This window comes from Dromaius novaehollandiae, chromosome 1 (assembly GCF_036370855.1).
Source record: "Dromaius novaehollandiae isolate bDroNov1 chromosome 1, bDroNov1.hap1, whole genome shotgun sequence".
In the NCBI taxonomy this organism is placed as follows: domain Eukaryota; kingdom Metazoa; phylum Chordata; class Aves; order Casuariiformes; family Dromaiidae; genus Dromaius; species Dromaius novaehollandiae.
The window spans coordinates 145,786,373-145,797,639 of record NC_088098.1 but is presented as its reverse complement, the minus strand read 5'-3'; the positions used below and the strand labels follow the sequence as shown (position 1 = coordinate 145,797,639).

Here is an 11,267-nt window from a genome sequence, read left to right as displayed (position 1 = left end):
GCGGGTGTGCCTGGTTTTTGACCTGCAGTTTTCGGTACCCCACTGCTCCTGCTCAGAGGCAGGGTGCCAGGCACCATGGGGGCCACACGCCGCTCCCCCAGCACCCTCACATCAGCTATGGCCTCGTCCAGCCAGGGGGCCGATGGGGCCCAGCGCTGCAGCCCTGGGAGCCCGTCCACAGTGTGGGGCCGCTGCACCCGTCAGGGCCGGGCTCTCCTCTGCCCCGGCACCCACAGCCCGCATGTCCTGAACAGCTGCCTCCCCCGACACGCACCGTCGCACAGCCCCAGGATCCGGACCAGCCACCAGCAACCGCCCCCAGCCCCCCACAGCCAGAGACTGCCCACTGCAGCTCCCTGGAGAACCAGGCCCACCACGCCCACACAGCTGCCCACCCCACTTGCCCCTGCGGGCAGCAACAGCCAATGGGCATGCCCCACACGCAGCCCCGGCCAATCAGCAGCTGCCACCTGCTGTGCCTGTTGCCATCCGCCTCCCCCCAGATCTTCCTCCTCAGGGCCTGGCCCCGCCCACATGTGCCCCCAGCCCGGCCGGGAGCGGCTGGTCCTGTGGGGCCAGGCTGGGTCCTGTGGGGCCAGGTCCATCCTTGCTAGGGCCAGGCAGCGAGGGGCAGCTGCTCCCAGCGCGCCAGTGACTGCCCTGCAGTTTCTCTCGTGGGCTGCTCACCAGCCTGTGAGGTTTCCCAGCAGGGATTTAGGACTGTTTGTTGGGGCAGCCGAGGATTATTTAGTAATAAATATCTGTAAAGTACCCTGTGACAGAAGGGAGAGCAACTTCTTTCCTTTTTTTTTTTGCTAAGTTAAGCACACAAATGCAGAAGATACACCTACTCCTCATCTCAATTCAATTTCTACATATCAAGACTCATCATCCAGCCCCGCCCCCCCCCCCCCCCGCCAAAAAAAAGAAGACTCTAAGGAGGCCCTGGTAAAAGTGAGCAAGCGTTGGCAGCTGTGAGCACATTCTGAGTATTGATTCTTGACACTCTCCTGTTCCTCTTGTGATGCAGTTACACCCCATTTGCCCTCAAGAGAGACCAAAGGAGGAAGAGCTGGGGCTTCACATGCTGGAAGTGACTCAGTGGGCCCAGGGAGTCACCTGGCCCACCACCAGATTCGGCAAAGCCAAGTGTCAGCATACTGAGCCAAACACATAGCCTCTGCTACTGCAGCTGTCAGGCCGCTTGAGGGCTGTACAGCATGGGAGACTGTCCAAGGTGTGTTAATGCCCTGACTCCTTTAGAAGGGTGTCACGGGACGACAGACTACCTACGGTCCCAGACCACATAGGTTGTGTGTGGCACGAGGGAGAGGAGGAGGGGGAGAAGGAGATCTACTGCACGACTCCACAACTTGTCTCAAAGATCAAAATTTACTGCACAAGCTACAATGGTACAAAGCAACAATCCTTATTAACAGAAACTTAGCTCAACTGGAACACTTTCTAATTACACTAAAAGCTATGCTAATGACAACTACTCAGTAACAGACAAAGCTAGCTAATTTATACTAACTGTAACTACCCAAACAAATGAACTAGGCAGACTAATTCTAACTGATCTTACCCATGCATTGCCTCAGCAGCCAACATACACTCAATCCCAGGGAAGGAACTGCAGGAGGGCATCCCCCTCCCCAGGGGATCCACAAGTTGACGGACCCACTGTCACCCACAAAGAGCCCCAGACAGCCTCCGGGGCCAACCTATTTATACCCCTTAGGGGAAGGTGGAGGTGGAGTTGTGAGGCCAGTTGTGGTTCTCTTCGTGCAGTCTCAGTCCCTAGCTCTTGGCTGCTGCAGGGTTCAGCTCTCCTCCATCGTTGTTATGACGATCACACCCACAGTCATTGGGGGGGGGGGGGGTCCAAACACCCACAACGACAGGCTAGCTGCCTTGAGCACTCTTCAGCACTGAAGAAAGGAGTTTGCGAATGACTGCTTTACTCTTGGAGTGGTGGTTCCAAGGAGAGATCCCATAGCTGGGGTAAAAAGGAGTTAATTCCAGTCCACGATGATTAACACTGCCCTAGCAGTGAAAGCAGGTTTTGTTTCTCAAGGTCCTGACAAGGAGGAGATAATTCCAGACTGCAGTAATTAACACTGCCCCAGCAACGAGAGGAGGTTTTGTTTCTCAAGGTCCTGGCACCCAAGCAGGCCTTATTTCAAAGTCTTGATGTCCTCCATTTTGGAGTGCGAGGCACAGGAATGCAGACTGCTTGTAACTGGCACCAGATGGGGGGGGGAAGCTGGGAGCATCCCCCCACAAAGGGCAAATTACAGAAGTTGTTCTCACGTTCTTTGTAGGATGACAGCAACTGTTAAGGAAATCTCAGGTGAACCCAGCCCTGTGCTGCCCACTGACAGGCAGTACGGATGTGTAACATACCACTGTTGAATTGAAATCTTTCTAAGCAGAGTTTGAGAGGGTGTTTTGCCAAAGCCCCAAGTCAGGGTGCTGCAGAGACCCAGCTGGAGGGCAGTTGTGACGAGGCTGGGGTCTTCGTGATTCTAGAGGTCTCGACCCAATTCCCTGCTCCACCACAGAGACCCAGGGGCAAGACACACTGATGGCCTCAGCTGCTCACCTGTGTCAAGAAAATGACAGTAAAGTAAACGCCATTTCCCAGAAACAGGAAGGAAATGTAGTCATGCTGTGAAGTCTCAGCAACCAGCCCTGTGAGTTGGAGCAGACTCAACAAGAGCCTGTTTCTCAGCGACCTCCAGAGGCAAAGGCTTTTTTTGGCTCCTCAAGTCAAAGAAAGGCCAAAGCCAAGTGCCTCAGAGCAGCCTTTGCTTCTGGAAATAAGGAGGCAACAAGCTCTTAGAAGAAATCCATACTGTGACAGCAGCTGCATGTCCAGGTTTTGTTGCAAAGCCACCTACTTGCCCTTGGAAACCTGGGTCTGTAGGAAGAGATGTATTTGCACATCTGGCGTCTTAAAGTCATGTAGCTTTTGGTGCAGGGGGAGGGAAATTCCTGCCAGAGTCTGGAAAGGGACAGAACCCATCTGGATGCTAGCTATGGCCAGTCTTGAAGAACTGAGCCTTTCACTGTAGAAGCTGGGGGATGTACAAGTCAGATGCCACCCATGGCAGGAAATACTCCTTTTTTCCAAAGCACCAAGGTACTGAGCAGTCTTGCGGGGATGCCTAAGTGAGAGACGAGTCCTGACAACGTGGAGCATATGAATGGTGTTTGGAAGAGCGGAGGGCATAGGAAGGGGAGGTGGTGCCTGTGTGGGAGAAATGGCAAAGCGGGAGAGCAAGGTTCAGGTGTCTCCTTTGCCGCAGGTGGCCACCAAGGGGCTGGCCCTGGCTGCTGGTGTGGGGAGTGCAGCCGTCACCATTTTGGTTCCCCTTCCATTCAGTGCAAATTCACTTCTGCAGAAGTGTGTTGCAGCCTGTAATGAAAACTCTCCTTATCTCTGTTTGCTTACAGACGTTCCTGCACACAGAGCTCTTCCAGCTTCTCACCTGGATCCTGTTTTGGAGCATCAGAGGAATGCCAGGGGTAAGAGGTCAAGATTTATTCCCTTCATGGAAGGAGCCTTTACTTTTCAACATTTTATTCCTGTGACATTTCACTGAATAAGTCCTTGGCCAATGTTGAGCTTGTGTGAAGTCCAGGCCATCCTTTCCCCCAGCAACCTCATGAGAGGAGACTGCTGCTTGAATGCCTGTCCCTTAGTGCAGCGCGCAGGGCAAATCCTGCAGCACTTGATGAACATGCAGGGAAGAGGGAGGAGCTGGTTCTTCTGATCCCAGAGGCAAAGGGTTGCTGGGCCACCTGAGAAACATGCGCAAACCACCTGAGAAACATGCGCAAATCTCACTGCTTGCCTTTCCTCTCCTATGCCCTTCCCTCACCAGGTTTCTCAGGACTCTGTGAGCTTCCCCAGGGACACTGCAGGTGCCAGGGCTGCACCTTGCCGTGGCCTTCCTATTGGATCCTACAAGGGCCTTTACTCCTTGCCCTCTCCTGCAAGCTGGCAGTAGGGGTGACATGTTTTCAGAGACGGCAACTGTTTGCCTGTGTTCCTCTGGAAATGTAAGAGTCCACCTGGGCCCCCTCGAAAGACAGCACAGAGGATCCTGGGCTTTCCTCCAAATACTGCTGTATTCCCTTTTCTGCCTTACCTCTATTATTCATGGCTCGAGTGTTTGGGAGCAGAGCAATGCCATTTCTGTGGGTCTTTGTGCCTTTTTTAAGGCCAGTACTGTTCTTCCTATCTCAGTCCATTTTGCTCCCTTTCCCAACCAGCCCCCTCTCACTTTTCTCTACTTGGAGATGTTCAGCTTCTGCGCACAGAAGACCATTGCACTAACCCCCAGCAGCCTCTGGTCTCACTTTAGCACTCCTCTAACTCATTGCTCAGAGCTGCATGGCCATCCTTCACAGCACCTCCTTCCCCTCTCAGTCACCAAATCCACCAGGATTCAGCGGAGCACTCCCAGGGAGTTCACTTGCACTCCAAGGCTCATCTGCACTCCCCCTTTCAGATGAATGAAACCTTAAGGACAGCCCGAGCTGGGAAACTACAGTGATGAGGGGACTGAGGGCATCCCTTGATGCAGGGCAACTCTCTGACAGCTCCTCTCCCTCATCCAACCCTGCTGTAAGCGCTGTGCATTACACCCAGACACAAAGGACCAAACAGCCAAGGATTAACACCATTTAGCCCAACAGGTTTTTTATTCTCTTCAGAATACGCACAGGTTTTTTATTCTGCTTAGAATAGGAAGCCGAGTGGAGCTGCTGCTGGGATTTTCATTTTCTAGAGTAAACTCATCCTTTTTTCTTTCGCTTCCTGGCTGTGCTCTGCCTTCCTCCATACTGGGCTCTTCTCCGTCAGAGGCAGCGGCAGGGTTAGCTGGTACCGCTTCTCTGCAACAACGAGAATGGCTTTCAGGAAAGAGCACTCACTGTCAGCAAGGAAGGGTCTGCTTAGGAAAGCTTACAGCAGACGTCTCAACAGAGTCCTCTCAACAGCTCACCAGGCACTCCACCATACTATCCCTACACATGCTTTGTTGCTAAGAGCAGCCATGTACTAAAGAAGGTCAGAAAAGAACAACTCACTGTTTTCTCTTCCTCAGCTGGGAAGTGACTATACAAGTCAGCACTACCCCAAACAGTACCCAACTCGAGACTGCGGCAGTGAAGACCAAATGCTGCTTTTGTCGGCCTTTAGGAGCTGCATCCTCTGCACCTTTCTCACCACCAAGACCTGGAGGAAAGGAGACAATCCCATACATCCCTGGGTTCTGCAGGACTGATAATCTCAGTGTGTGGTTGGGATTCCCAGGCAATTTTACATCCCGTGTTGTTACTGTCACTAATTCTGGCCTCTTGGCACCGGTGGACAAGAAAGTTCATCGACACTTCTCATGGGCAAGAGCCCACTGGCCGGTGAAAGTCTGAACCAGCGCTACCCCAAACTGTGCTGGCGGCGCTCCCCAGGCCAGCAGGCAGAGCGGGCTCCTCTGTGTCTGCCTGTGGCCAAGGAGACACCTGAACCTGGCTCTCTCCCTTTGCCCTTTCTCCCACACAGGCACCACCTCCCCTTCCTCTGCCCTCTGCTCTTCCAAACACAACTCGCATGCTCCACGTTTCCAGGACTCATCTCTCACTTAGGCATCCCCGCAAGACTGCTCAGTACCTCGGTGCACTGGAAAAAAGGAGTATTTCCTGCCGTGGGGGGCTTCTCCAGGCTGTGACACGCTTGGAAGCTCTATGAAGAATCAGAGAGAGGGAAAGCCTCAGCACTGCTCGGGCACACAGCATGCAGAAGGACGGACAAGCTTCCCTCCTGCCCGACCCCTGAATCAGGGCATCGCTTTGGGCCTCCTTTCACAGCAGGGATCCCACTCGGTGCACCTTTTGTGCTTAGGGCCTCGAGGGATTCCCTGCAAGTTCTGAGATGCGGACACGGCAGGAGATCGAGTGGATTAGGAGTCGTGTTTGTTAACATGTGCTCAGTGGGGTCAAAACCGCCTCAGTCCCCACGTGGCAAAGCTCCGAAATCCCTGGGAGCTGCGTGGTGTGGGAAGGGAGGCTACCTCACAGGACCCACAAAGGTTTATATGCACATCTCTGACACACTCATTGCAATAACTTCCACACACCAGAGACAAAAGTCATCTTCAGAAAGCCGCTCTCGCCTTGCTGTAGAACACTTCCGATGCCCTAGTACTTCAAAATTTGCCCACTGGCACGATGTGCAGTAGTGGGTGCCATGAGAAGATCAAAAACCACTTGGCCACACCAAGCACCCTGGGACACATCGCTGAAGCCCTCCCAAATCCCTCTTGGCTCTTTTGCATCTAGCAGCGTCGGCCAAGGACGTAAGCTACATGGCCCACGAATCAAATAGTGAAAAATCCTGCTCATTCCTGGAAGGGAATCAATCCTGACCACTTACCCCTGGCATGCCCCTGAGGCACAACAATGGCATCCAGATGAGAAGCTGGGAGGCCACTGCCTACAGGAACACCTGTAAGCAAACACAGACAAGTTTTCATTACAGGTTGCCACACTCTTCTGCAGAAGTGAACTGCAGTGACGGGAAGGGGAATGGGGACACGCACGCAGGTTAAGAGTCTCCCAGCTGCAGGAGGGCCAGGGACACTTGCTGCCTGGGACCTGGCGCCTCTCCAAATCCTCCGTCAATGCACTATCCAACACCCCGCAAGCACCCCCAGGACAAACACGCAGCCCCTTGGTGCTTTCTTCTGGGGAGGTCTCTAACGTACACCAAGGAAGCCAGAACTCTACAAACTGGGAACCTTTAGCACCGGAGGACAACAAGGGTTGTTTACATTCCTCATGCACAGAAGCCCACTGGCCAGTGCAAGACTCAACCAGCGCTACCCCTAACTCTTTCTCTGGCCTGCCAGCAGGGCACGGCTGTTGCAGACCTTGGCATCATCCGGAGGGCACAACAAAGCGAGAAAAGAAATGCTTATTTTTTCAGCTGAATATCTGCTGACTGCTCACCTCCACGATGTCCCGGAGTCACCAGTCCAGGCTCCAGAGCAGAAGAGGGATCTCCATCCGCTACGGCCACAGCTTCAACCAAACACACATGGGAACAGTTCCCGTTATATATATGTTGCCATATACTTCTGCAGATTTGTACGGGTACAAACTGAAGCCTGCACAGAGCTGCTGGGGGAAAGGATGCCCTGGAGTTCACGCAAGCTGTAACTCCACCCCAACAAGCCTGTGGCCTTTGCAGTAGGCACTGCGAGCAGCACAAAGCCTTCCCAAGGAAAAGCACACCGCGGCAGATAGCTGACGGCCTCCCAAGTCCCACTCTACTCTTGGGAGTGTCTGAGCAGCAGCCAAGGACTTACTCAGGTCTGTGCCATATGAAGAACATTTTCAAAGGTAAAAGCTTATTCTGTCAAGTGAATAAAGCTTGACTACTTACCCCGGGGATCCTCCCGAGGCACAAGAACTGGATACCGCCAAAAAGTTCGGTAACCATCGCCTATAGGCAGAGCACAAACCGAACGCATTGGTGACAAGGTTTCCTTACAAATTGGTACAAATTGCTCCACACAGCAGTTGCACTGAACGGAAGGGGGGCCAGGCAATGACGTGGGACATATTTGCAGGTTGAGAGTCTCAAAGGTGACAGGCGTCACCTTTTGCCTGGCACCTGGCAGCTCTCAAAGTAAAGGAATGCTCACAACTTACCCCTGGCATCCCTGCGAGGCTCAACAACTCTTGGACCACCTGAAGAGGAAGCACGATGTACAACTGCACATGAACTACATACTACAAAGGACGTTCTTATTCTTGCAGGTAAGGAAAAGGTGACTACATACGCCTGGGAAGACCCCGAGCCTCAACAACGGGATCCAGGCGAGAACTGGGATAACCTTCAACCACAGCCTCATCTGTAACCAAACACACGTGGGAACAGTTCTCAGTACATACTTCCACATTCTTCTTCTGATTCGAATGGTGGTGAACAACAGGGAAAGGAAACAGGTGAACAGGGGGAAAGGGTGCCCTGGACTTCACACAAGCTGTAGGCTCAACCCCATCATGTCCCCTGGCTTTGCAGCAGGCACTGGAAGCAGCACAGCGTCAGAGCAGCTCGCCAACAGCACTCTGCGTGCCAAAGCTCCCAGTGCAGATCTTGGAAGCCTTCCCAACTTCCCCTCTGCTCTTTTGTGGGTCTAGGAATTGGCCCAGGACTTAGTCAGTCCAACGTCACATGAACAAAATACCAAAAAGCAAAGGCTCCTTCCATGAAGTGAATCAACCTTGACCACTTACCCCTGGCATCCCTCTGATGCTCAAAAAGCAGATTCAGCTGAGAATCTGGAAGACCACTGCCTACAAGAACACAGACAAGCTGACATTACAGGCTGCAACATCCTCCTGCGGAAATCAAGCGCAGTGAAGAGAAGGGGACCACGGCAGCGTGCACATGCAGGTGGAGAGACCCCTGCCGCAGAGGGAATGGGGAGACCTCCTGGCTGCCCCCTGGCACCTTTCAAAATCCCATCAAGGCGTGATCCCAGAGCCCCCAAGCACCCCCGGGACAAACACACAGGCCCTCGGCACCTTCTTGCAGGGAGCTCTCTAACGGACAGCACTCTGCAAAGGGGCAACCCTCAGCACCGGAGGACACGAAGGATCGTTTACCCTGCGCGGGCACAAGAGCTCCCCGGCCACCGAAAGGCCAAAGCGGCGGCAGGAAAGGCATGCTTCTGGTCTTGCCAGGGAAGGGAAGGTCAGGTCCCCCGAGGACTCACCTCCAGCATCTTCCCAAGCCTTCAGTCCTGCATCCGGCCAAGCACCAGCATCACCAGCAGCCACCGCTGGAACCACCCGCGGGGACAACAGCTCCCGTCACCCAGCGCCAGGCGCTGCTCCAGGCACAGCTCTCGCCCCCAGACCCCGGCGCCCCCAGCGCACCCCCCTCCCCGCGGCCCCACAAGCCTCGCCGAGCCGCTCCCGGCTCCCGGCCCCCGGCCCCCGCCGCCCCGCAGCCCGACAGCGCTTCCGGTCGCCCCGGCCGCTCGCCAGCCGGCCCCGCGGCCCCCAGGCTGCCTCCGTCGCCGCCCGCCCGCCCGCCCGCCCTACCTGGGCCCGGCGCTGCCCGCGGAGCAGCCCGGCTGTCCCGGGCACGCAGGGCCGCCAGGAGGCCGAGCAGCAGCAGCAGGCGGCACCCGGGGCCGGACGCCCCCCGCGCTCGCACCATGCTGCCCGCCGCCAGCAGCCGCCCGCCGCCGGCGCCCTCGAGCAACGCGCGCGGAGCGGCGTCTGCGGAACGCGGCGCGGCACAACGCACTGCACCGCCCCGCAGCCCAACGCAGCGCAGCGCAAAACACCGCACTGCCCCGCAGCACAACGCAGCACAACGCAACACTGCGCAGCGCAGCGCAGCGCGCGGCCCCTCTGTGAGCTCAGGGGCGCCCTCCGCGCGCCTCCGCGGGGGCGCAGGGGGCCGCGCACCCCCGCCGCGGCCCGCGCTCCCTCCGCGCGCCGGCGCCGGCGCCGCCCTGTGCGGGCAGTCCGGGCATGCTGGCGGCCGGGGGTGCTGCTGCCGCCCTCGAGGAGCCCCTCGGGGGCAGCCCGGCTCTCTGCCCACACGCTCGCGGCCCTGCGCTCGCCTCGCTGCTCGGCAGCTCCGCGCCAGCGCCTGCCGGATCCGGCCTCGCTCGCTGCTCTCCTTCCCGCCCCCGCTGCAGCCGCTCTGCTCCAGCGCCAGCGCCAGCTGCAGCTCTGCCCTTCTGGAGCTGGCCCAGGGGCAGCTGCTGACAAGTGGGGGGGCTCCAGTGCCAAGCCTGTGCCCCATCTCTCAGCCCCTGTCCAGCTGGGATTCAGAGTCCTCCATTCTTGCTGGCACCACTCCCTCTGCCCCCTTTGCTTTGGGACCAACATTTCAGGCCTCCTTGGGCTGTGTGCAGCACCCAAAGCAAGCAGAGCTCTCCTGGTCCTGTGCATTTCCCTCAGTGCTCCTGGTGGCTTTTGGTGCTCTCTCTCAGCAAGGAGGAGGTCCTGACACACTCACATGTATCCTGACACCAGAGGCTGGACTTTGTGAGCATGGCTTGTGTGTCTTGCCACCCTCCCTTCTTTATGTCAAAGAGGGTCACAGGCCACTTGTGGATGGATTTGAGGCGCTCATAGGTGCAGTGTGGCTGGAAGAAATGCTGTAGCCTGTGATTATGGCCTGGCTCTAGTCATGGCTGTGTGCTATTTCCCAGCTAACAGTTGCCCTCAGGAACAGCAGTTATCAGTACCTCTCGCTATTGATGCCTGTCGATAGGCATGGACCTCAACAGGCACCGATGCTCCTCCATATCAAGAGGCATCGATGTCGATAGGCATTGATGCCTACAGAGAGCAAAAGCAGTGCGACAGCAAAAGCTACAGATGCCTGTTGAGATCGAGAGGTATCGATGCCAATCTATAGCTGTTCTTCCCTCATGATACGGATGGAAGTCGATAGTCATTGAGGCATCTTGATGTTGAGAACGGTCAACGTTGATAGTTGTCATGCCTCCCCTTGCCTCTGGTTCTGCCAAGGAGCCATTGCAGCTGTCTCCCCCTGTCACCTCACACATAGCAGGGGAACGATCCCATTTGTTTGGGAGGGTAGTGCTTTGAGACCCAGAGCCTGAACATCTTTCCGTGAGAAGTGCTGCTTTCGGGAATGGTTTTCCTAGTGCTTACCTGGCTGAGCCTCGTGGGAGGAGCCTGCCGCTTGAATCCCTGTCCCTTAGTGCAGTGTGCAGAGTGAATCCTGCAGGACTTGATCAACATGCAGGGAAGAAAGAGGAGCTGGTTCTTCCGATCCCAGAAGCAAAGGGTTGCTGGCCCACCTGAGACACATCCTCAAATCTCACTGCTTGCCTTTCCTGTTCAGTGCCCTTCCCTCATCAGGTTTCTCATGGCTCTGTGAACTTCCCCAGGGACAGTGCACATGGTGGGGCTGCACTTTCACATGGCATTCATATTGGACCCTAGGAGGGACTTTATTCCATTCCCTCTCTTTGAAGCTGGCAACAGGGTTGAAAAGTGTTTTCAGAGTGAGCAACTGGTTTACATTTGCGCTCCAAGTCTCATGGGCACTCCTCCATTCTCATGAAGGAAACCTTAAGAACAGCCCAAGCTGGGAAACCATGTGGATGGTGGTGTCCCTTGATGGAGGGCAACTATCTCACAGTTCCTCTCACACATCCAGCCTGCCGTAAGGGCTGTGCGTTACATCCACACAGAAA

General features: G+C 55.7%; 1 protein-coding gene across 2 annotated transcripts; it reads right to left on the bottom strand.

Moving 5' to 3' along the window:
* Positions 1 to 4,700: 4,700 nt before the first annotated feature.
* On the bottom strand, positions 4,701 to 9,755 carry LOC135324745 (uncharacterized). 2 transcript variants are annotated; one of them, XM_064501616.1, is made up of 11 exons: positions 9,124 to 9,755; positions 8,793 to 8,858; positions 8,311 to 8,370; positions 7,854 to 7,925; positions 7,723 to 7,761; positions 7,454 to 7,513; positions 7,018 to 7,089; positions 6,443 to 6,514; positions 5,681 to 5,752; positions 5,101 to 5,248; positions 4,701 to 4,905 (listed from the first exon to the last, which is right to left on the bottom strand). In XM_064501616.1, exons 1-11 carry the CDS (start codon positions 9,239 to 9,241, stop codon positions 4,722 to 4,724), a joined length of 963 nt encoding a protein of 320 aa, XP_064357686.1. In that variant the 5' UTR covers positions 9,242 to 9,755; the 3' UTR covers positions 4,701 to 4,721. The 2 variants fall into 2 exon arrangements, with proteins under 2 accessions (XP_064357686.1, XP_064357693.1); XM_064501623.1 differs by lacking the exon at positions 8,793 to 8,858 and having other exon boundaries at positions 9,124 to 9,739.
* Positions 9,756 to 11,267: the final 1,512 nt, after the last annotated feature.